Below are 25,894 nucleotides of genomic sequence, written 5' to 3'. Positions count from 1 at the left end.
GGACCAAGTAAAGATCATTTAATTGAAAGGGGTAATACCAGAGCTTGGTCTCAAAACCTGCATCTCTACTTTCCAACATCCAACATTGTGAAGCGATAGTAGCGCCTACTCTGAAAGAAGGATTGTACTTTTCTCAAACTTGTTCTTTGAGGGAAACCCCTTCAACAGAGGTAAGGTGAAGAGAACTGTCTGGTGTGCTGCTTCTTGTTCGTCACCCCTCGCCGCAGTCCTCTCATCACCCTTCTCCGGGGGAGTGTGTGAGTGTGTGTGTGTGTGTGTGTGTGTGTGTGTGTGTGTGGGTGTGTGAGTGTCTGCGCTTTGTGGCACAGGATGCCCTCGTTAGCCGTGTTGGTGTTGCTTCTCGCAGGGCTGCAAACAGGATGTGGCTCCCCTACTGTAGCGGGATCAGTTGCTCCGGTGGATGGGGCTACGCCGGGACAGGAGCAGGGGCTGGGGCAGGGGCTGGTGGAGGAGACCCAGGTGACCCCCTGTCCTTCCTGTGTGCTGGCCCAGATGAGGAGGGACCACCTGGGCTCGGACCCGGGTTATGTCCAGGTCCCTCCTGGATCTGAGTCAGCATCTGAATCGGCTTCGGCCCAGACTTCGGCCCAGACGGACATGGTGGAAGCGGTGAAGCAGCACATCCTCAACATGCTCCACCTCAGCGCAAGGCCCAACGTCACACACCCGGTGCCGCGCGCCGCCCTGCTCAACGCGATCAAGAAACTGCATGTGGGCCGCGTGGGCAAGGACGGCAGCGTGGAGATCCAGGAGGAGAGTCCGGGGGGCCGCGAGGGGGCGGCGCCGCCCGAACCGCCCTCCGAGATCATCACCTTTGCCGAGCCAGGTGAGTCAGTGATTTTGTGTGTGTGCGCGCGTGTGTGTGTGTGTGTGCGTTTAGCACTTTATTTATGGTATACAGACATTTCTAATGTTAATTATACAGTAAAAACATGAATTACTTTCTGGATTTGTTATGTTGATTTAAACAAACACCACTCGGTAGTGCTAAGGTACAACGTAGTTATCACTCATCTGGAATGGTTTGAAATAGTACCAGGAAGTACCCACTGTTATCTCTTCATTAAATACCGGTGGAAACATGGGCTCCAAAAGGGTTCTTCTATGCCGAAGATCCCTTTTAGCGATGTTTATGTTCCTAGCCCATAGGAGAACCCTTTTTTGTTCCAGGTAGAACCCTTTTGGGTTTCATGTAAAACCCTCTGTGGAAAGGGTTCTAAATGGAATCCAAAAGGGTTCCACGTAGAACCAAAATGGTTCTACCTGAAACCAAAAATGGTTATTCAAAGGGTTCTCCTATGGGGACAGCCGAAGATCCCTTTTTAGGTTCTAAATAGCAGCTTTTTTTCTAAGCGTGTAGTGTAAGATAACGTGCTACCTGAAACTCATGCTACCTGCGTGTGTGAAATGTGTGGCTGCCTGGTTCTGGAAATGTTTCAATATTGACGAGTGTCTGTTGTGCCTGTAGGATTCCTTGGAACTTGTAGTCAACAAGGCTTAGATTAAACTGTTGACGTCCCTTTGCAGTTTCTTAGTTCGGGGGTTATGTGCATCCTCAGCTAGCACGAGTTCCCCACGCTTAAGCGAATGTCGACTGCAGCTTTGACTCAGATGATTTCAGTGTGTACCAGTGAGACATTACAAACGCAGATTCTGGAGGGCACATGCAACATGTGTTTGGCAGGTCGTCATTGGAAATAAATAATTTGTTCTTAGCTGGCTTGCCGGGTTAAATAAAGGTTAAATTAAATGTTGGTATGAGGTTAAGAACAAGGAATTGCCAATTGTCTGTAAATGTAGTTGAATATTGACGATAGACTAAATGAAGATGGACTATAGACTAAATGAATATGGACTATAGACTAAATGAAGATGGACTATAGACTAAATGAATATGGACTATAGACTAAATGAATATGGACTATAGACTAAATGAAGATGGACTATAGACTAAATGAATATGGACTATAGACTAAATGAATATGGACTATAGACTAAATTAATATGCTCACTAAGCTGTGTATTAGACCAGGGCTTAACAAACTCATATGTCCATATCCAATCAAATCATTTTAATGTTTCCCCTGTAGGCCTTGTCCATTTCAACAGGCTAGGAACATGTGCTCTTTCCATTGAGGAAAGCAGTCTTAACTGCTCTTGCTCACTCTGAAGTGACTTAGTGCAGACCTGTTGACTCAATGGGAGAGAAGAGGCTGCCCAATGGGCCCAAGGAAGTGATCGGCTGTCCTCCCTCATGACTCCGATGACCTCCCGCTGCTTGATGGAATCGCCTGGTCCTTGTGTATATAAAAAACTAGGCTGTTGGTTGTGGGAGTCCTAGGCAGAGAATTTGTAGGAAATCAATTGTCTGGCAGTTGGGAGGCAATCAGCCTCAGCTTCTGTCGCCCCATGAAAACATTTTAATTTTTTTCATTTGGTTGAAAATGGGAGAAACCCTAGCCTGGTTGCAGTCTCTGTTCAGCTATTACATTCCACTTCTTGCCACTCCTGGGTGGAAAGGAGTGGAACGTTAACTAAAGAGACTGGTTCCCAGACTAGGGAAACTCCAAATAGTGAGGTTGACATTTTAGAATGAAAGCACCAAATGGGTTAGGAAGTAGGAAGTTAGAGAGGGAGATGGGCACACATTAGAGTGGACTGTATGATGACAGTAGAGATGAACACACATTAGAGAGGTATGATGACAGTAGAGATGAACACACATTAGAGAGGTATGATGACAGTAGAGTGGCTAGTCTGGGGTTCATATGTGTGGGGGAATGTGCGCTCCGGAGTTGGCAGCTCTACACTCTTAGAAAAAAGGGCTCCAAAAAGGTTCTTCGGCTGTCCCCATGGAACCCTTTTTTGTTCCAGGTAGAACCTTTTTAGGTTCCAGGTAGAACCCTTTTTGGTTCCAGGTAGAACCATTTTAGGTTCCAGGTAGAACCCTTTTTGGTTGGAGGTAGAACCTTTTTAGGTTCCAGGTAGAACCCTTTTTGGTTCCAGGTAGAACCATTTTAAGTTCCATGTAAAAACCCCTGTGAAAAGGGTTCTTCATGGAACCGAAAAGGGTTCTACCTAGAATCAAAAGGATTCTACCTGGAACCAAAAAGGGTTTCTGCAAAGGGTTGTCCTATGGGGACAGGCAAAATAAACTTTCAGACAATCCTGCTCTCATAGAAACGTTGTGTTGTGGACATTAAAACAGGATGCAGAAGGAACTTTTCAGACTGTAAATGTTATCCTCAGACGGAGAGAGAGAGAGAGAGAGAGAGAGAGAGAGAGAGAGAGAGAGAGCGAGAGAGAGAGCGAGAGAGAGAGAGAGAGAGAGAGAGAGAGACAGACAGACAGACAGACAGACAGACAGACAGACAGACAGACAGAGACAGAGAGAGAGAGAGAGAGAGAGAGAGAGGGGAAGAGAGAAAGAGAAAGAGAAAGAGAAAGAGAGATACAGAGAGAAAGAGAGAGCGAGACTGTATCCTCCGAGAAGTAGCAAAGACACGTGTTCCCCAGCTGTGTCTCTCTCTCAAGCACTTTGTATCGACGCAGAAAACTGCCCTGTACAACTGTACTCTAATGTATCTGTGTTCAGAGAGTAGGTTGTTGGTTTTCATCCTTTTACAACAGCGGGTCACCAAATGGCACCATCCAGAAGGTTGGTGTGTTCAACCCGTACATTTAGATAACCTTTTTTTGTGTGATGGTCCGCACCAAAAAATACGTTGCATTAAGCTTACATAATGTATTATAATTTTATTTTCACTGCATCAGGGATAGCGTATACAGCCGTTTCGGCTTTGCAGCCTTCTTCAGTGTCAACAATTGCTTGAGATACACTACATGACCAAAAGCATGTGGACACCTGCTTGTCGAACATCTCATTCCAAAATGATGGGCATCAATATGGAGTTGGTCCCCCCTTTGCTGCTATAACAACCTCCACTCTTCTGGGAAGGCTTTCCACTAGATGTTGGAACATTGCTGTGGGGACTTGCTTCCATTCAGCCACAAGAGCATGAGTGAGGTCGGGCACTGATGTTGGGCGATTAGGCCTTGCCCACAGTCAGTGTTCCAATTCATCCCAAAGGTGTTCGATGGGGTTGAGGTCAGGGCTCTGTGCAGGCCAGTCAAGTTCTTCCACACCAATCTCGACAAACCATTTCTGTATGGACCTCGCTTTAGTTCTTCCACACCAATCTCGACAAACCATTTCTGTATGGACCTCGCTTTGTGCACGGGGGCATTGTCATGCTGAAACATGAAAGGGCCTTCACCAAACTGTTGCCACAAAGTTGGAAGCACAGAATCGTCTAGAATGTCATTGTATGCTGTAGCGTTAAGATTTCCCTACACTGGAACTAAGGTCCTAGCCCAAACCATGAAAAACAGCACCAGACCATAGTTCCTCCACCACCAAACTTTACAGTTGGCACTATGCATTGGGGCAGGTAGTGTTCTCCTGGCATCCGCCAAACCCAGATTCGTCCGTCGGACTGCCAAATTGTGAAGTGTGATTCTTCACTCCAGAGAAGGCATTTCCACTTTACATCACTCCAGCTGACGCTTGGCATTGCGCATGATGATCTTAGGCTTGTGTGCGGCTGCTCGGCCATGGAAACCCATTTCATGAAGCTTCTGACGAACAGTTCTTGTGCTGACTTTGCTTCCAGAGGCAGTTTGGAACTCGGTAGTGAGTGTTGCAACTGAGGACAGACAATTTTTTGGCGCTACGCACTTCAGCACTAACCGGTCCCATTCTGTGAGTTTGTGTGGCCTACCACTTCGCAGCTGAGCCGTTGTTGCTCCTAGACGTTTCCACTTCACAATAACAGCACTTACAGTTGACCGGGGCAGCTCTGGCAGGGCAGAAATTTGACGAACTGACTTGTTGGAAAGGTGGCATCCTATGACGGTACCACGTTGAATGTCACTGAGCTCTTCAGTAAGGCCATTCTACTGCCAATGTTTGTCTATGGAGATTGCATGGCTGTGTGCTGGATTTAATACACCGGTCAGTAACGGGTGTGGCTGATATAGCCGAATCCACTCATTTGAAGGGGTGCCCACATACTTTTGTATATATAGTGTACGTCAACCACGTTCATATCTAGTGTTGGAAAGAATTGTCATATTCAGGTGTGAAGTGGGTGAATCAGAGATGAGATCAGACAACGATGCAAAAACAGAAATTGAAAAGGTTTAATATAATGCATCGGAACAACAACATGTATCCCATCGATGTACCACAGCCTGCTGTCATGCGCTGCACGCCAACCCAATGAGGGGGGTGCTCCGATTCTGTAGGCTGTCCTGATTGCGGTTCGGCCATTGTGTACTGCAGAGCACTGCAACAAGCGTGTGACAACCACATTCTTCCCCGGCTTGTTTGCTTAATGACCTGGCACTATAAATAACCACCCTTTTGAATGAACCTTCGATTAAAGAAAGGGCCCTCAAAGAGTTGGCGAAATTAGGGGGGGCCGGTAATGATTGGGGGGGGGGGGGTTAGGGGGGGCACAGAGGCGAGTCGGAGGGCTCCTGTCCTTGTATAATCACTTCATTTATCCAAATATGGGCCCCAATAATTACTTTGGACTGTGTGGAGGCTATATGTAGAGATGGGGTTGGGGGGGGGGGGGGGGGGGGTCTTTGAAAGAGCCCGAGCAATGTGAGAGTGGGATATGGAAAGGGAGAGATATGGGAGGAAGGTGGGAAAGAAAAAAAGAGAGTGAGGGGGGGGAAGAGAGAGAGAGTACTAGAGAGAGGGTGACCGAGAGAGAGAGAGAGAGAGAGGACTCGAGAGAGGGAGCGAGGACTAGAGAGAGGGAGAGAGGACTAGAGAGAGGGAGAGAGGACTAGAGAGAGAGGAGAGAGGACTAGAGAGAGGGAGAGAGGACTAGAGAGAGGGAGAGAGGACTAGAGAGAGGAGAGAGGACTAGAGAGAGGGAGAGAGGACTAGAGAGAGGGAGAGAGGACTAGAGAGAGAGGAGAGAGGACTAGAGAGGGGGAACCAAGAGAGGGAGAGAGAGGACTAGAGAGAGGGAGAGAGGACTAGAGAGAGGGGAGAGAGGACTAGAGAGAGGGGGGACCAAGAGAGAGAGAGAGAGAGAGGACTCGAGAGAGGGAGAGAGGACTGAGGAGAGAGGAGAGAGGACTAGAGAGAGGGGGGCCAAGAGAGAGAGAGAGAGAGAGGACTAGAGAGAAGGGGGACCAAGAGAGAGAGAGAGAGAGGGGAGAGAGGGAAATAACAGAGAGATAGAGAGAGGACCAAAAGAGGAAGAGGGAGGCAACAGAGAGAGAGACAGAGAGAGCGGCGCCTGTCACCTCTCACAGCGATCAGCACTCCTATCCTCAATGAATGATGTCTCAACATCGCTAATGACATTCCTGTTGTGGCGGTGGTTTCTCCTCCCGACTGAGGTCTCTGGTAGATGCCGTTCTTTTTTTAGATCTAGACACATATATTTAGAGGCGCTTCGCATTCAACCAAATTGTTTGCTCCCTGCTTTGTTTATTCATTCGTTCATTAGGAGGAGGAGAAAAAACTGATAGAGAGCCTAGCGAGGGAGGGATTCCGGTTGTCGATAAAGTATGAGTTGAATTTAGTGTTGTTGTGCTTTTCTGTACTCGCATGTCCATATTCATATGAGATATGAGTGCTCCCTTTTCAGTATGTTTATGGTTGATGATGCCTGATTAACAACTGAAGCCTCCAAAGCACCAAATAATTTCGACCAACCTGACAGTTATAACACATTATCTGTAGATAAGTTATATAATGTTATCGGAGATAAGTTATAAAACATTATCTGGAGATAAGTTATAACACATTATCTGGAGATAAGTTATAAAACATTATCTGGAGATAAGTTATAACACATTATCTGGAGATAAGTTATAAAACATTATCTGGAGATAAGTTATAACACATTATCTGGAGATAAGTTATAAAACATTATCTGGAGATAAGTCATAAAACATCATCTGTAGATAAGTTATAAAACATTATCTGGAGATGGTAATTCCTCACTGCAGAAAAAGTACATAGTGGGGAGAGAGCCTCATTCTGGTCCACACGCATTTTTGCAGTGCGTTCAATGTTGGTTTTTGGGGGGGTTGCAGGCATCTAATAATTTGTTCAGGTTAACATTTATTTGAACTCACATGTCACGAACTAACACAATGGCAGGCAACTTTTTTGGCTTTACATTTCAGATTTTCATGGTTTTAGGTAAATTTTTTGAGTTTGGGAGCCAAATGAACATCTATTGTAGCTGAAGAGCCAAATGATCCGGCTCACTAAAAAGACTGGGAATGCCCATCACTACCTGGTCCTCAGGTGCCTGTTGAAGTGCTATCTAAAGGGCACTAGAAGTGCTACAGGGGAGGGTTAAACTTTAATTTATACGTGGGCACAATTGAATTAAAGGTCAACTGCCCTTAACAATCAACTTCTCTGGTTTAAACTGCCTTTGTGGACAGGGTCTGTTCAGGTGATCAACATATGCTATGTGGCTATGCAAGTTGGTTATGATGATGTACGGTCCGTAACAGTGTAATCAAGCACGCCGAAGAGTTTGTTTTAGAATCAGGTGCAGTGGGTAAGTGATTGAATCTAACGTGTTTTGTTCTAGTGGACAGGGTCTGTTCAGGTTATGGGAGTGTGTTTACAGGGGTATGATAAATTAAGAATAGGGGTGCCTAAATCCGTTATATTGTTGTTTAAAGAGCAACTGTCCCTAAAAACCAACTTCTCATTTAGAAAACAGTCTATGTGGCATCGACATGAGTCAAAAACATTAACTCTAGAGTCAATATTGACTACAAAGTGTCAATAGGATAATTTTGGTCGTAAAGTCAGTCTCGTCCAAAACTGACTTTTGTAAGTGAATTCGTCACAATTTACAGGAGGGTTGGGTATGGATTAGGATCATGCCTACTTGCCCAGAAATCAGTCCTGAGCGTGGAGCCAGACTTTCACGGCTTTCCCGACTCGATAGACTGTATGCAAAAATCATTTCATGAGAATTACTGCACCAAACACCTTAGTTAGGTGTAAAATTACGCGACTAAGACCTCCTCTGCAAAAACGTCTAAATTATAGTAGATTCAGATTTCTTGATTTATCCTAAATTAATTCAGACAGGAAGTGACAATTTTGAGGAAGTGGCTATGTTGTTGCTACAGTGACTCATGAGGGACAAACAACAGTACCTGCCAGGGTACAAGATGCGAAACTAGCACACCCACATCAAACTACACCCCCCTAGACAACTCTTGTTTGGCTTCAGTCATGGCCGCTACCATTTCTTAATGAGCAATCTTTAAAATGAGGCCAAATCAGGAAGTGCAGTCAGTCATTTATCTGTTGTTATTCCTTGTCAAGATCAGGGACTGTGATAGCATGTACTGTTCCCAGAGCACAGGTAGCGATACATCCAGGCTACTTCATTAGCACAACAAGCCCTATTGTGGTCCTCTGTAGCTCAATTGGTAGAGCATGGCGCTTGGAATGCCAGGGTAGTGGGTTCGATCCCCGGGACCACCCATACCTAAAAATGTATGCACACATGACTGTAAGTCTCTTTGGATAAAAGCGTCTGCTAAATGGCATATTATTATTATTATTATTACAATCAGTGTCCTCTACGGTAAATAGTAATAACCCTTTATGTTAAAGGCCCAGTGCAGTCAAAAACTTGATTTCCCTGTGTTTTAAATATACAGTATATGACGTTGGAACACTTGAGGTTGGAATAATACTGTGAAATTGTGAAAATAATGATAATGCCCTTTTAGTGTAAGAGCTGTTTGAAAAGACCATCTGAAGTTTCAGCCTGTTTTGGTGGGATGGAGTTTGGCCTGCCTGGTAACATCATCAGGCGTTAAATTAGTTAATAGACCAATAAGAAAGAGAGTTCCAAACCTCTCAGCCAATAACAGCTAGTTTTCAGCCCCCCACTCAGACCACTCCCAGACAGTCCCAGCAAAATCCTTGCTTGAGAAATTACTCTTTGCTAAGAAGCTAATTTTGTTTATTTTTGACCATGTTAACTGAAAACAATCACAGTAAGGTACAGTGGAGAGAACAAGTATTTGATACACTGCCGATTTTGCAGGTTTTCCTACTTACAAAGCATGTAGAGGTCTGTAATTTTTATCATAGGTACCCTTCAACTGTGATAGACGGAATCTAAAACAAAAATCCAGAAAATCACATTGTATGACTTTTAAGTAATTAATTTGCATTTTATTGCATGACATAAGTATTTGATACAATAGAAAAGCAGAACTTAATATTTGGTACAGAAACCTTTGTTTGAAATTACAGAGATCATACATTTCCTGTAGGTCTTGACCAGGTTTGCACACACTGCAGCAGGGATTTTGGCCCACTCCTCCATACAAACCTTCTCCAGATCCTTCAGGTTTCGGGGCTGTCGCTGGGCAATACGGACTTTCAGTTCCCTCCAAAGATTTTCAATTGGGTTCAGGTCTGGAGACTGGCTAGGCCACTCCAGGACCTTGAGATGCTTCTTACGGAGCCACTCCTTAGTTGCCCTGGCTGTGTGTTTCGGGTCATTGTCATGCTGGAAGACCCAGCCACGACCCATCTTCAATGCTCTTACTGAGGGAAGGAGGTTGTTGGCCAAGATCTCGCGATACATGGCCCCATCCATCCTCCCCTCAATACGGTGCAGTCGTCCTGTCCCCTTTGCAGAAAAGCATCCCCAAAGAATGATGTTTTCACCTCCATGCTTCACGGTTGGGATGGTGTTTTTGGCGTTGAACTCATCCTTCTTCTTCCTCCAAACACGGCGAGTGGAGTTTAGACCAAAAAGCTCTATTTTTGTCTCATCAGACCACATGACCTCCCATTCCTCCTCTGGATCATCCAGATGGTCATTGGCAAACTTCAGACGGGCCTGGATATGCGCTGGCTTGAGCAGGGGGACCTTGCGTGCGCTGCAGAATTTTAATCCATGACGGCGTAGTGTTTTACTAATGGTTTTCTTTGAAACTGTGGTCCCAGCTCTCTTCAGGTCATTGACCAGGTCCTACCGTGTAGTTCTGGGCTGATCCCTCACCTTCCTCATGATCATTGATGCCCCACGAGGTGAAATCTTGCATGGAGCCCCAGACCGAGGGTGATTGACTGTCATCTTGAACTTCTTCCATTTTCTAATAATTGCGCCAACAGTTGTTGCCTTCTCACCAAGCTGCTTGCCTATTGTCCTGTAGCCCATCCCAGCCTTGTGCAGGTCTACAATTTTATCCCTGATGTCCTTACACAGCTCTCTGGTCTTGGCCATTGTGGAGAGGTTGGAGTCTGTTTGATTGAGTGTGTGGACAGGTGTCTTTTATACAGGTAACGAGTTCAAACAGGTGCAGTTAATACAGGTAATGAGTGGAGAACAGGAGGGCTTCTTGAAGAAAATCTAACAGGTCTGTGAGAGCCGGAATTCTTACTGGTTGGTAGGTGATCAAATACTTATGTCATGCAATAAAATGCAAATTAATTACTTAAAAATCATACACTGCCGATTTTACAAAACATGCAAAATCGGCAGTGTATCAACTACTTATTCTCCCCACTGTATTTCATTGTTATCCAGAAATTATTTGATATTGTGATAAAAACGGCTGGACCTTTAAAGATACATAATACAGAAATGTTAGTTGTTTATGTTTGACTTGAATGTTGGCTGTTTAATTCATTAATATACTCTATATAATATAATATTAATTTAAAAAAATATCTGACGAAACCACACAAATCCTTAGTTACTCATCGACATGGGGAGTTGTGCCCCTTTCCTTAGAATAGAGGCTCTATTCAATCCATATCACAGAAATTCAGCGTTACAGCGTGATTGAAATTTAAAGGCAATGTTGCCGCCAGTGGTGCAAAGTACTTAAGTAAAAATACAATTTTTGGGGGGTATCTGTACTTTACTACTTATATTTTTGACTACTTTTACTTTTACTACACTACATTCCTAAAGAAAATAATGTACACTGCTCAAAAGAAATAAAGGGAACACTAAAATAACACATCCTGGATCTGAATGAAATAATCTTATTAAATAGTTGAATGTGCTGACAACAAAATCACACAAAAATGATAAATGGAAATCAAATGTATCAACCCATGGAGGTCTGGATTTGGAGTCACCCTCAAATTTAAGTGGAAAACCAACTTTGATGTAATGTCCTTAAAACAAGTCAAAATGAGGCTCAGTAGTGTGTGTGGCCTCAACGTGCCTGTATGACCTCCCTACAACGCCTGGGCATGCTCCTGATGAGGTGGCGGATGGTCTCCTGAGGGATCTCCTCCCAGACCTGGACTAAAGCATCCGCCAACTCCTGGACAGTCTGTGGTGCAACGTGGCGTTGGTGGATGGAGCGAGACATGATGTCCCAGATGTGCTCAATTGGATTCAGGTCTGGGGAACGGGCGGGCCAGTCCATAGCATCAATGCCTTCCTCTTGCAGGAACTGCTGACACACTCCAGCCACATGAGGTCTAGCATTGTCTTATATTAGGAGGAACCCAGGGCCAACCGCACCAGCATATGGTCTCACAAGGGGTCTGAGGATCTCATCTCGGTACCTAATGGCAGTCAGGCTACCTCTGGCGAGCACATGGAGGGCTGTGCGGCCCCCCAAAAAATGCCACCCCACACCATGACTGACCCACCGCCAAACTGGTCATGCTGGAGGATGTTGCAGGCAGCAGAACGTTCTCCACGGCGACTCCAGACTCTGTCACGTCTGTCACATGTGCTCAGTGTGAACCTGCTTTTATCTGTGAAGAGCACAGGGCGCCAGTGGCGAATTTGCCAATCTTGGTGTTCTCTGGCAAATGCCAAATGTCCTGCACGGTGTTGGGCTGTAAGCACAACCCCCACCTGTGGACGTCGGGCCCTCATACCACCCTCATGGAATCTGTTTCTGACCGTTTGAGCAGACACATGCACATTTGTGGCCTGCTGGAGGTCATTTTGCAGGGCTCTGGCAGTGCTCCTCCTGCTCCTCCTTGCACAAAGGCGGAGGTAGCAGTCCTGCTGCTGGGTTGTTGCCCTCCTACAGCCTCCTCCACGTCTCCTGATGTACTGGCCTGTCTCCTGGTAGCGCCTCCATGCTCTGGACACTACGCTGACAGACACAGCAAACCTTCTTGCCACAGCTCGCATTGATGTGCCATCCTGGATGAGCTGCACTACCTGAGCCACTTGTGTGGGTTGTAGACTCCGTCTCATGCTACCACTAGAGTGAAAGCACCGCCAGCATTCAAAAGTGACCAAAACATTAGCCAGGAAGCATAGGAACTGAGAAGTGGTCTGTGATCACCACCTGCAAAACCAGTCCTTTATTGGGGGTGTCTTGCTAATTGCCTATAATTTCCACCTGTTGTCTATTCCATTTGCACAACAGCATGTGAAATTTATTGTCAATCAGTGTTGCTTCCTAAGTGGACAGTTTGATTTCACAGAAGTGTGATTGACTTGGAGTTACATTGTGTTGTTTAAGTGTTCCCTTTATTTTTTTGAGCAGTGTACTTTTTACTCCATACATTTTCCCTGAAACCCAAAAGTACTTGTTACATTTTGAATGCTTAGCAGGACAGAAAAATTGTCCAATTCACACATTTATCAAGAGAACTTCCCTGATCGTCCCTACTGAGTGTTGGAGTGTGCCCCTGGCTATCCGTAAATTAAAAAACAAGAAAATCATGCTGTCTGGTTTGTTTAATATAAGGAATTTGAAATGATTTATACTTTAATTTTACTTTTGATATTCATATATATTTTAGCAATTGCATTTACTTTTGATGCTAAAGTATATTTTAAACCAAATACTTTTAGACTTTTACTCAAGTAGTATTTTACTGGGTGACTTTCACTTTTACTTTAGTCATTTCCTATTAAGGTATCTTTACTTTTACTCAAGTATGACAATTGGATACTTTTCCCACCACTGTTTGCCACGTTAGTGGAGACTGCATTCATGGTAAACGCTGCATATTTTGGCTCAATTGAAAATTACATTTACATTTCTATTGCACAATCTGTAACGCTTCAGCGATACAGATTGAATAGAGCCCTAGGTCTGTGTGTGTGTGTGAGATGGGCTGGTGTATGGGGGGTCAGTGGCGGAGCTCAGTTTCGTGGGGCCCCCCCCTCAATGTCATGGGCCTCTCACTCCACCGGGTTACCACCTTAATTTTCTTCCACTCTGCTCACCACTCTCTCTACTCAGCCTAACTAGCTCCACCTGTCCCTGCTCTGCTCTGCTCTAATTACTCTGCCAGCTGCGCTGCATTACCCACTACCTCTCCCAGTATTTAAGGCCCTGTCTTTCAGCTCTCCGGTGTCAGATCGTCTGCAAAGCTCACACCCGGAACCTGTTTGCTCGCGCTTCTGGCTCACCCTGGTTTTGTGACCCCGGACCTGCCTGTTTTTTGGATACTCTTCTGCCTCAGGAGATCCAGACCTGCTTCTGCCATTACGACTCCTGACTACTCTTCAATCCCGGTAACTCTGACCAGCCTTCTGCCTTGCTACTACGTATGTTGGATTTCCCTTGAACTGTACTGCTGCCTGGTTTCATTCCGCCCTGTTGTGTCTGTGTCTCCCCCCCCCAGGACTTCTGGACCACCCACCACCGGCTTCATAGGACGCATCGCTGCCACTGGGGGGGGCACAGACCCAGCGCATTGGACGGGATCCCTGTTACCCCTGGAGCCTTCATTCACTCCCTACTTCCCTTTTCCCTTAAGTTTAATAAACTTTCTGGTGTGACGCAATTGTGGTCCTCTGGTCGTCTGTCTGAACCGTGACAGTACGATCTGACCATTATGGACTCAGCGCACACTTTCCCCGACATGGAAACCGATGAGCATGAGCAGCAGTTCCAGCAGCAGCAACAACAACTCGCCATGATCATTCAACTCCTCACCAACCTTACCCCAGCCAGTCTGCCCACCAGCCCAGCCCCCGAGTTACCTGCCCCGGTCATTGCAGCCGCTGCTCCGGAACCCAAGATTGGAAACCCCGAGCGGTTCAACGGCGATTCAACCCAGGTCCGGCCATTCCTGACTAGCTGCCGACTTCAGTTCTCCTTGCAGCCAAGGACCTTCGCCACGGAGGGGGCTAAAGTTGGGTATGCCATCACTCACCTGACGGGCCGAGCTCGACTCTGGGGAACAGCAGAGTTCGAACGTCAAACCCCCGCATGTGCAACCTTCGACCTGTTTGCTGAGGAGATGCTGAAGGTGTTTGACCTGGATTCACCCACCGCAGAGGCGTCTCGTGAACTGTTCAGTATTCGACAAGGCAGACGTACAGTCGCAGACCATTCCATCGACTTCCGAACCCTGGCTAGACGAAGTTCTTGGAACACACCATCGTTGGTGGACGCGTTCTTCCATAGTTTGGCTGACTATATCAAGGACGAGTTGGTCTCCCATGAACTGCCTTCCACTCTTGATGAAGCCATCGCACTGACTGTCAGGATCGACAGAAGGATACAGACCCGTCGTCGTGAGAGGGGGCGCCAAGGTCCACCTACTACCGGCATTCGGAGAGATCCGACTGGGCTCCTGTCATCTACTGCCACTCACCCAGGTCAGCTTGATCAGTCTGAGCCTATGGAGATTGGGCGAGCCTCCCTCACTCCTGCAGAGCGCCAGCGCCGCTTCACCTCAAACCTCTGCCTCTATTGTGGAGGTGATGGACATCGTGTGGTAACCTGCCCTTTAAAGGGCCGAAGCTCACCGGGCATAGGGGGAGTCCGGTTGAGTTCAATGACCATCCAGTCCTCCGACCGCAAACCCCTGCTGCAAGTTCACCTCCGCCTCTCTGACTCAACTCACACCCTGGCTGCTCTGGTGGATTCTGGCGCCGAAGCCAACATAATGGACATCAAGCTGGCACGCCAACTGGGACTGGAGAACCTCCGTTTGACACCTCCTATTCCTGCCCGGGCACTGGACGGACACTTACTCGGATCGGTCACTCATGTCACGGCCCCGGTCTCGATGGGTCTGTCCGGAAACCATCAAGAAACTATCCAGTTTCACCTGCTCCCCTCTCCAGGCCAACCCCTCATCCTGGGTTACCCATGGCTCCGCCGGCACAACCCTCAGCTCGACTGGGTGACCGGGGTGATCAGGGAGTGGGGAGAGGACTGCCACCGAACCTGCCTGCTTGCTGCCGCACTACCCCCTCGGCCAGTACCTACTAACTCCGCTCCTGACCTCTCCAATGTCCCAGAATGCTACCATGGTCTCAGAGAGGTGTTTAACAAAGCAAGAGCCACATCTCTGCCCCCTCACCGACCGTACGACTGTGCCATCGACCTCCTCCCTGGAACAGCTCCTCCAAGGGGTCGTCTTTATTCGTTGTCTGCTCCTGAAAGAAAGTCCATGGAGGACTACATCAATGGCTCTCTGTCCGCAGGATTAATCCGTTCATCTTCATCTCCTGCTGGTGCTGGCTTCTTCTTTGTGGGGAAGAAGGACGGATCTCTTCGCCCCTGCATCGACTACAGGGGACTCAACGACATCACAGTGAAAAACCGTTACCCTCTGCCTCTGCTCACCTCTGCTTTTGAGTTGCTCCAGGGAGCCACTGTTTTTACCAAGTTGGATCTCAGAAACGCTTACCACCTAGTGCGGATCCGGGAGGGAGATGAATGGAAAACCGCATTCAATACACCAACAGGCCACTACGAGTATCTGGTTATGCCTTTTGGCCTCACCAATGCTCCTGCTGTGTTCCAGGCTCTAGTGAATGATGTACTGCGGGACATGTTAAACAAGTTTGTCTTCGTTTACCTGGATGACATCTTAATCTACTCCAGAAACCTGTCTGAACACACCCGCCATGTCCAGCAAGTCCTTCATCGTCTTCTGGAGAATTCCCTCTACGCCAAGGCAGAGAAATGTGAGTTTCACGTCAAGACAGTGGCCTTCCTGGGGTACATAGTGGCAGAGGGAAGTATCCAAATGGATCCTGCCAAAGTATCAGCAGTCACTTCATGGCCAGTTCCGGAGAACAGAAAGAAGCTGCAACAGTTTCTGGGGTTTGCTAACTTCTATAGGAAGTTTATCCGGAACTACAGTACCGTTGCTGCCCCTCTCACTGCTCTAACCAGCACCAAGCAACCCTTCACCTGGACCCCAGCAGCCGACAAAGCCTTCAGTACCCTCAAGGTGAGGTTCACCTCCGCTCCCATCCTCCAGATGCCTGATGTGGACCGGCAATTCATTGTGGAGGTGGACGCCTCGGATGTGGGAGTTGGTGCTGTGATTTCTCAGTGGGCTGCGGAGGATAGGAAGCTCCATCCCTGTGCCTTTTTCTCACGTCGGTTGTCCCCCTCTGAGTGCAATTACGACATAGGGAACCGTGAGCTGCTGGCTGTGAAGCTTGCCTTGGAGGAGTGGCGTCACTGGCTGGAGGGGTCCACCATTCCATTTCTCGTTTGGACCGATCATAAGAACTTGGAGTACATCCGCACGGCCAAACGGTTGAACTCCAGGCAGTCCCGCTGGGCCCTGTTCTTCACCAGGTTTAATTTCACTCTGTCATACCGGCCTGGATCACGCAACACCAAGCCAGACGCCCTCTCCCGTCAATTCCAGAAGGATGACACCCCCTCCAAGGACCCTGTGTCGATTCTGCCAAGTCCCTGCATCGTTGCAGCTCTGACCTGGGCTGTTGAGGAACAGGTGCTGGAGGCTCTCCGTAACCAGCCAGGTCCCAGCACTTGCCCAGCTGACCGCCTTTTTGTCCCCGAAGACCTGAGGTCCCAGGTCGTTCAGTGGGGACATGACTCCCGCCTAGCTTGTCACCCTGGCTCCACCCGCACTTACAACCTGCTCGCCCAGAGGTTCTGGTGGCCCTCTCTGAGGAAGGATGTACGGGAATTCGTCCAAGCCTGCCCCATCTGCAACCAACACAAGTCGTCCTGCCAGCCCCCAGCCGGATTGCTGCAGCCCCTGCCTGTGCCCAGACGTCCCTGGTCTCACATCGCCCTTGACTTTGTCACGGGGCTGCCCCCTTCAAGTGGCATGACCGTCATTCTCACCATCGTTGACCGTTTCAGCAAGATGGCACACTTCATTCCCCTCCCCAAGCTCCCAACCGCCAAGGAGACCGCCCAGGTGGTCCTGGAACACGTCTTCCGGATCCACGGACTGCCAAAGGATGTAGTTTCTGACCGTGGTCCACAATTCTCCTCCGCTTTTTGGAAGGAGTTCTGTCACCTGCTGGGAGCCACAGTCAGTCTGACTTCCGGATTCCATCCCCAATCCAATGGGCAGTCAGAGCGGGCTAATCAGGAGCTCGAGAAGGCACTGCGATGCATGACTTCACGCAACCCCCACTCCTGGTCGCAGCAATTGACATGGGTGGAGTACGCACACAATTCTCTGACCTGCTCTGCCATCGGTATGTCCCCGTTCCAATGTGTTTATGGATACCAGCCTCCTCTATTTGCCAGCCAGGAGGAGGAGGTTACTTGCCCATCTGCACTTGCTTTTGCCCGTCGATGTCGCCGCACCTGGTCACAAGCCCGAGCCACACTCCTCAGGTCCGTTGCCAGCTACACTACCGGGGCCAACCGTCGGAGAATTCCTGCTCCCACCTACCATGTTGGTCAAAGGGTGTGGTTGTCATCGAAGAACCTGCCACTCAGGGTGGAGTCGCAGAAGCTGGCACCTCGGTTCATTGGCCCATTCCCTATCATAAGAGTGATTAGCCCAACTGCTGTCCGGCTCCAACTGCCTAATTCCCTGAGGGTGCACCCCACTTTCCATGTGTCTAAGATTAAGCCCATCCATGAGAGTCCGCTGGTCCCTGCTGCGCCTGGTCCTCCTCCTCCACGGCTCGTCGATGGTGGTCTGGTTTACACCGTCCGCCGCCTGCTTCGGTCCAGACGGAGGGGTAGGGGTCTCCAGTACCTCATTGACTGGGAGGGCTATGGACCTGAGGAAAGGACCTGGGTGCCAGCTAGTCGGATTGTGGATAGGACTCTCATCACCGCTTTCCACCAACGGCATCCTGATCAACCTGCAATCCGTAGGGGCCGCCCCAGAGGGGTCCCTAACCGTCCGGCCCGCTCGGCTTCCTGTCCTGTGCCTGATCCTGTCTCGGGACCTGTCCCATCTCCCGACCACGGCCCTCCGGCTTCCTCCGAGGATGAGGACGTTCACTCGGACCGTTCGGAGGAGTTCTAGCCCTCCTCCGGCTCCCCTCCTCCCGCCCGGCGTGGTGTTGCTCTTGGGACTTCTGGGGCCGTCCCTTGGGGGGGGGGTTCTGTCATGGGCCTCTCACTCCACCGGGTTACCACCTTAATTTTCTTCCACTCTGCTCACCACTCTCTCTACTCAGCCTAACTAGCTCCACCTGTCCCTGCTCTGCTCTGCTCTAATTACTCTGCCAGCTGCGCTGCATTACCCACTACCTCTCCCAGTATTTAAGGCCCTGTCTTTCAGCTCTCCGGTGTCAGATCGTCTGCAAAGCTCACACCCGGAACCTGTTTGCTCGCGCTTCTGGCTCACCCTGGTTTTGTGACCCCGGACCTGCCTGTTTTTTGGATACTCTTCTGCCTCAGGAGATCCAGACCTGCTTCTGCCATTACGACTCCTGACTACTCTTCAATCCCGGTAACTCTGACCAGCCTTCTGCCTTGCTACTACGTATGTTGGATTTCCCTTGAACTGTACTGCTGCCTGGTTTCATTCCGCCCTGTTGTGTCTGTGTCTCCCCCCCCCAGGACTTCTGGACCACCCACCACCGGCTTCATAGGACGCATCGCTGCCACTGGGGGGGGCACAGACCCAGCGCATTGGACGGGATCCCTGTTACCCCTGGAGCCTTCATTCACTCCCTACTTCCCTTTTCCCTTAAGTTTAATAAACTTTCTGGTGTGACGCAATTGTGGTCCTCTGGTCGTCTGTCTGAACCGTGACACTCAAGGTCTGACCAATGTATCAGCTATCACACCATGTAAACGAACAACCTCCTAAAAATGGTAAAACTGGATTTATGTAAACTCCGTCAAACACCATAAAAGGCATTTCATTTTTACAATTATTGTCCTACAAGTGTTTAAAGGCCTTGATTGTTTAATTCTAACATTAGATTATTCAAACGTGTAATACAAATCTATCTAAAGGGGGTTAGCCATCAGTAACGGACTTGACAACAGATGCTCTAAACAGACATATTTTTGCCTCTAAAAATAAAAGTTCAATACAAATATTTGTAAAATATGGAAAATGATTAATTTGAAAATCCCCAATAAAAACATAACCATTCCATTAGAACTTTCAGCACTCCGACTGAGTTGACGTTAGACAAAAATCTGACAGAGTTTATGTTTTACGGAGTTGACAAAAATGATTTTCTTTCTTCATTCAAGTGGTATAGACAGTAGCAATTTAGTTTTTCCCATGTAACATATTTGAACTAACATTCCTATTAAATATACATTTTTGCCAGTTTTTAGAATTGTACACACTTTTTTTGGAATTTGAAATGTGGATATTTTGCTCCGAATGAGGGGATTTCCAGGCATAGAGCCGACATGGAAATTAATAATATTTAAAGTATTTTGAAAATTCCCAAAACAAATATTTTCCTATGTAACATATTTGAAACAACATTTATATTCTATTTTAATATATCAGGCAGATGGAGTTTATCAAGGCTTATTATGACATGTTCATATGCTATCTGCGGGGCCCACCCGATGATGGGAGAGTGGTGGAGTTGGGCTGGTGTATGGGAGAGTGGTGGAGATGGGCTGGTGTATGGGGGAGTGGTAAAGGGGGACTGGTGTATGGGGGAGTGGTGGAAATGGGCTGGTATATGGGGGAGTAGTGGAGATGGGGTGGTGTATGGGGGAGTGGTGGAGATGGGCTGGTGTATGGGGGAGATGGGGTATGGGGGAGTGGTGGAGATGGGCTGGTGTATGGGGGAGTGGTGGAGATGGGGTGGTGTATGGGGGAGTGGTGGAGTTGGGCTGGTGTATGGGGGAGTGGTGGAGATGGGCTGGTGAATGGGGGAGTGGTAAAGTTGGACTGGTGTATGGGGGAGTGTTGGAGATGGGCTGGTGTATGGGGGAGTAGTGGAGATGGGGTGGTGTATGGGGGAGTGGTGGAGATGGGCTGGTGTATGGGGGAGTGGTGGAGATGGGGTGGTGTATGGGGGAGTGGTGGAGTTGGGCTGGTGTATGGGGGAGTGATGGAGATGGTTGGTGTATGGGGGAGTAGTGGAGATGGGGTGGTGTAAGGAGGAGTGGTGGAGTCGGGCTGGTGTATGGGGGAGTGGTGGAGATGGGCAGGTGTATGGGTGAGTGGTGGAGATGGGGTGGTGTATGGGGGAGTGGTGGAGATGGGGTGGTGTTTGGGGGAGTGGTGGAGATTGGCTGGTGTATGGGGGAGTGGTGAGATGGGGTGGTGAATGGGGGAGTTTTGGAGATGGGCTGGTGTATGTGGGAGTGGTGGAGATGGGCTGGTGTATGGGGGAGTGGTGGAGTGGTGGAGATGGGGTGGTGTATGGGGGAGTGGTGGAGATGGGCTTGTGTATGGGGGAGTGGTGGAGATGGGGTGGCGTATGGGGGAGTGGTGGAGATGGGGTGGTGTATGGGGGAGTGGTGGAGATGGGCTTGTGTATGGGGGAGTGGTGGAGATGGGGTGGTGTATGGGGGAGTGGTGGAGATTGGCTGGTGTATGGGGGAGTGGTGGAGATCGGCTGGTGTATGGGGGAGTGGTGAGATGGGGTGGTGTATGGGGGAGTGGTGGAGATTGGCTGGTGTATGGGGGAGTGGTGGAGATCGGCTGGTGTATGGGGGGGGTGGTGAGATGGGGTGGTGTATGGGGGAGTGGTGGAGATGGGCTGGTGTATGTGGGAGTGGTGGAGATGGGCTGGTGTATGTGGGAGTTGTGGAGATGGGCTGGTGTATGGGGGAGTGGTGGAGTGGTGGTGATGGGCTGGTGTATGGGGGAGTTGTGGAGATGGGCTGGTGTATGGGGGAGTGGTGGAGCTGTGGTGGTGTATGGGGGAGTGGTGGAGATGGGGTGGTGTTTGGGGTAGTGGTGGAGATTGGCTGGTGTATGGGGGAGTGTTGAGATGGGGTGGTGTATGGGGGAGTGGTGGAGATGGGCTGGTGTATGGGGGAGTGGTGGAGATGGGGTGGTGTATGGGGGAGATGGGCTGGTGTATGGGGGAGTGGTGGAGAAGGGCTGGTGTATGGGGGAGTAGTGGAGATGGGGTGGCGTATGGGGGAGTGGTGGAGATGGGGTGACGTATGTGGGAGTTGTGGAGATGGGCTGGTGTATGGGGGAGTGGTGGAGTGGTGGTGATGGGCTGGTGTATGGGGGAGTTGTGGAGATGGGCTGGTGTATGGGGGAGTGGTGGAGCTGTGGTGGTGTATGGGGGAGTGGTGGAGATGGGGTGGTGTATGGGGTAGTGGTGGAGATTGGCTGGTGTATGGGGGAGTGTTGAGATGGGGTGGTGTATGGGGGAGTGGTGGAGATGGGCTGGTGTATGGGGGAGTGGTGGAGATGGGGTGGTGTATGGGGGAGATGTGCTGGTGTATGGGGGAGTGGTGGAGAAGGGCAGGTGTATGGGGGAGTGGTGGAGATGGGGTGGCGTATGGGGGAGTGGTGGAGATGGGGTGACGTATGGGGGAGTGGTAGAGATGGGGTGGCGTATGGGGGAGTTGTGGAGATGGGTTGGTGTATGGGGGAGTGGTGGAGATGGGGTGGCGTATGGGGGAGTGGTGGAGATGGGGTGACGTATGGGGGAGTGGTAGAGATGGGTTGGTGTATGGGGGAGTGGTAGAGATGGGGTGGCGTATGGGGGAGTTGTGGAGATGGGCTGGTGTATGGGGGAGTGGTGGAGATGGGCTGGTGTATGGGGGAGTGGTGGGGATGGGGTGGTGTATGGTGGAGATGGGCTGGTGTATGGGGGAGTGGTGGAGATGGTGTGGTGTGTGTTTGAGATGGGCTGGTGTATGTGGGAGTTGTGGAGATGGGCTGGCATATGGGGGAGATTGGCTGGCATATGGGGAGATGGGCTTCGTGCATTGGGGAGTGGTTGAGATGGGGTGGTGTATGGGGGAGTGGTGGAGATGGGGTGGTGTATGGGGGAGTGGTGGAGATGGGGTGGTGTATGGGGGAGTGGTGGAGATGGGGTGGTATATGGGGCAGTGGTGGAGATGGGTTTGGTGTATGGTGGAGTGGTGGAGATGGGGTGGCATATGGGGGAGTGGTGGAGATGGGGTGGTGTATGGTGGAGTGGTGGAGATGGGGTGGCATATGGGGGAGTGGTGGAGATGGGGTGGTGTATGGGGGAGTGGTGGAGATGGGGTGGCGTATGGGGGAGTGGTGGAGATGGGGTGGTATATGGGAGAGTGGTGGAGATGGGGTGGCATATGGGGGAGTGGTGGAGATGGGGTGGTGTATGGGGGAGTGGTGGAGATGGGGTGGTATATGGGGGAGTGGTGGAGATGGGGTGGTGTATGGGGGTTTGTTGGAAATGTGTGTTGGTATGTGTTGGGTTGCACATGGTTGACCATTGGCCAGAGAGACTTCATGGTAACTCTCTGTATAATATTTTGGGGAAACATTTATTATAAATGATTTAAATTCATAGTTTTGTCATTATTAGGTGCAACTGTGTACAATATCAGACAATACATTCGTCCAATTGTCTGGTGTCAATGAGGCTGTCCTAATATGGACACTGTACACTTGTCTAATCACTGCATCTCCAGGACTCAATTCTACAGAAGCATTTATAAAGGCTTATTGACAAAAGTAACTAGGAGGTTATTATAAATTGTAACCCGACTCACAACAATCCGCCCATTGCTTTCCTATCTAAACAGATGCCAGAACGCCTGGGGAAGATAAATATGAGCCCACCCAACACGACAGACCTTGAGCAAATGCATTCTTGTACAAACAGAGTACAGTGAGGGAAAAAACTATTTGATCCCCTGCTGATTTTGTACGTTTGCCCACTGACAAAGACATGATCAGTCTATAATTTTAATGGTATGTTTATTTGAACAGTGAGAGACAGAATAACAACAAAAATCCAGAAAAATGCATGTCAAAAATATTATAAATTGATTTGCATTTTAATGAGGGGAATAAGTATTTGACCCCTCTGCAAAACATGACTTAGTACATTGTGGCAAAACCCTTGTTGGCAATCACATAGGTCAGATGTTTCTTGTAGTTGGCCACCAGGTTTGCACACATCTCAGGAGGGATTTTGTTCCACTCCTCTTTGCAAATCTTCTCCCAAGTCATTAAGGTTTCGAGGCTGACGTTTGGCAACTCGAACCTTCAGCTCCTCCCACAGATTTTCTATGGGATTAAGGTCTGGAGACTGGCTAGGCCACTCCAGGACCTTAATGTGCTTCTTCTTGAGCCACTCCTTTGTTGCCTTGGCTGTGTTTTTTGGGTCATTGTCATGCTGGAATACCCATCCACGATCCATTTTCAATGCCCTGGCTGAGGGAAGGAGGTTCTCACCCAAGATTTGACGGTACATGGCCCCGTCCATCATCCCTTTGATGCGGTGAAGTTGTCCTGTCCCCTTAGCAGAAAAACACCCCCAAAGCATAATGTTTCCACCTCCATGTTTGACGGTGGGGATGGTTTTCTTGGGGTCATAGGCAGCATTCCTTCTCCTCCAAACACGGCGAGTTGAGTTGATGCCAAAGAGCTCGATTTTGGTCTCATCTGACCACAACGCTTTCACCCAGTTCTCCTCTGAATCATTCAGATGTTCAATGGCCAACTTCAGATGGGCCTGTATCTGTGCGTTCTTGAACAGGGGGACCTTGCGGGCGCTGCAGGATTTCAGTCCTTCATGGCTTAGTGTGTTGCCAATTGTTTTCTTGGTGATTATGGTCCCAGCTGCCTTGAGATCATTGACAAGATCCTCCCGTGTAGTTCTTGGCTGATTCCTCACCATTCTCATGATCATTGCAACTCCACTAGGTGAGATCTTGCATGGAGCCCCAGGCCGAGGGAGATTGACAGTTCTTTTGTGTTTCTTCCATTTGCGAGTAATCGCACCAACTGTTGTCACCTTCTCACCAAGCTGCTTGGCGATGGTCTTGTAGCCCATTCCAGCCTTGTGTAGGTCTACAATCTTGTGCCTGACATCCCTGGAGAGCTCTTTGGTCTTGGCCATGATGGAGAGTTTGGAATCAGATTGATTGATTGCTTCTGTGGACAAGTGTCTTTTAAACAGGTAACAAGCTGAGATTAGAAGCACTCCCTTTAAGAGTGTGCTCCTAATCTCAGCTCGTTACCTGTATAAAAGACACCTGGGCCAGAACTCTTTCTGATTGAGAGGGGGTCAAATACTTATTTCCCTTATTAAAATGCAAATCAATTTTTAACATTTTTGACATTCGTTTTTCTGGATTTTTTTGTTGTTATTCTGTCTCTCACTGTTCAAATAAACCTACCATTAAAATTATAGACTGATCATTTCTTTGTCAGTGGGCAAACGTACAAAATCAGCAGGGGATCAAATACTTTTTTCCCTCACTGTATGGAGTTGAAAGATAATGGACTGTCCCCGGTCAATAGCATGTATAATATCTGTCCTTTATTTAGTACACAGAGTAAACATTTGAATGTATTTAAAGAGGCTATTGGGCTTTTGCCTCTAGGGGTGCTCTTAAGCCAAAAGAAGACCTCTAAATGGACAGAAATACAGAATTGTCCAGAAATGACATTATTGGACAAAAAGGGGCACACCTCCAGTCAGCAAGTACATTTCTGTACAGCTTCTTTTAGATATACTAGGTTTTATTTTATCAGAGTCAAAACAAACATGCATGTGTTGCCTAACCAAAATGACTATGCACATTTGAAGCATTGCTCTCATTGTGACTAAACGCCCTTTTCCCCTCTAGGCGACACTCCATCCGCCGTGACCTTTGACATTTCCAAGGAGGGCAGTGAGCTCTCGGTGGTGGAGCAGGCCAACGTGTGGCTCTTCCTCAAGCTGGCCAAGGGGCAAGGGCGAGGCAAGGGCAAGGTGAACATCCAGCTTCTGCAGCGCCGCCGACAGAAGACGAAAGCTCCAGGCTTTGCCTCCACCGAGACCCAGGGCGAGGAGGAGGAGTTGGTGTCTGAGAAGATGGTTGACACGCGGCGCAGCGGCTGGCACACGCTCCCTGTGTCGCACAGCATCCAGTCCCTGCTGGACGCCGGTGGCAGCGTCATCGATCTGCGAGTCTCCTGCCCGCAGTGCACCGAGGCGGGCGCCACACCCATCTTGGTCCCCGCCGAGGGCGAGCAACCGGGACGGGAGCGGGAACAGTCCCACCGGCCGTTCCTCATGGTCGTGCTGCGGCCCGGCGTGGAGGAACACGCTCACCGACGCGCCAAACGCGGCCTGGAGTGCGACGGCAAGATGCGCGTGTGCTGCAAGCGGCAGTTCTACGTCAACTTCAAGGACATCGGCTGGAACGACTGGATCATCGCGCCGCCGGGCTACCACGCCAACTACTGCGAGGGCGACTGCCCCAGCCACGTGGCCAGCATCACGGGCTCCTCGCTGTCCTTCCACTCCACCGTCATCAACCACTACCGCATGCGGGGCTACGCGCCCTTCCAGAACATCCAGTCGTGCTGCGTGCCCACGCGGCTACGCGCCATGTCTATGCTCTACTACAACGAGGAGCAGAAGATCGTCAAGAAGGACATCCAGAGCATGATCGTGGACGAGTGCGGCTGCTCGTAAGAGCCAGCAAAAGAGAGCAATATAGACTCATCCATAGCAAGGAGGCACCGTTGGGACGATGGGCCGTTTATCCCATC

The 25,894-nt window shown here is 49.1% G+C and overlaps 1 protein-coding gene across 1 annotated transcript; it reads left to right on the top strand.

Moving 5' to 3' along the window:
* Window positions 1-330: 330 nt before the first annotated feature.
* inhbab (inhibin subunit beta Ab) lies at window positions 331-25,817 on the top strand (the record flags this gene model as incomplete). The annotated part of the gene is made up of 2 exons (XM_084183424.1): window positions 331-847; window positions 24,985-25,817. 2 exons carry the CDS (start codon window positions 331-333, stop codon window positions 25,815-25,817), a joined length of 1,350 nt encoding a protein of 449 aa, XP_084039550.1.
* Window positions 25,818-25,894: the final 77 nt, after the last annotated feature.

Source organism: Coregonus lavaretus, assembly GCF_964263955.1.
Source record: "Coregonus lavaretus genome assembly, chromosome: 19".
Taxonomy (NCBI): domain Eukaryota; kingdom Metazoa; phylum Chordata; class Actinopteri; order Salmoniformes; family Salmonidae; genus Coregonus; species Coregonus lavaretus.
This window is presented reverse-complemented; position numbering and strand designations above follow the sequence as displayed.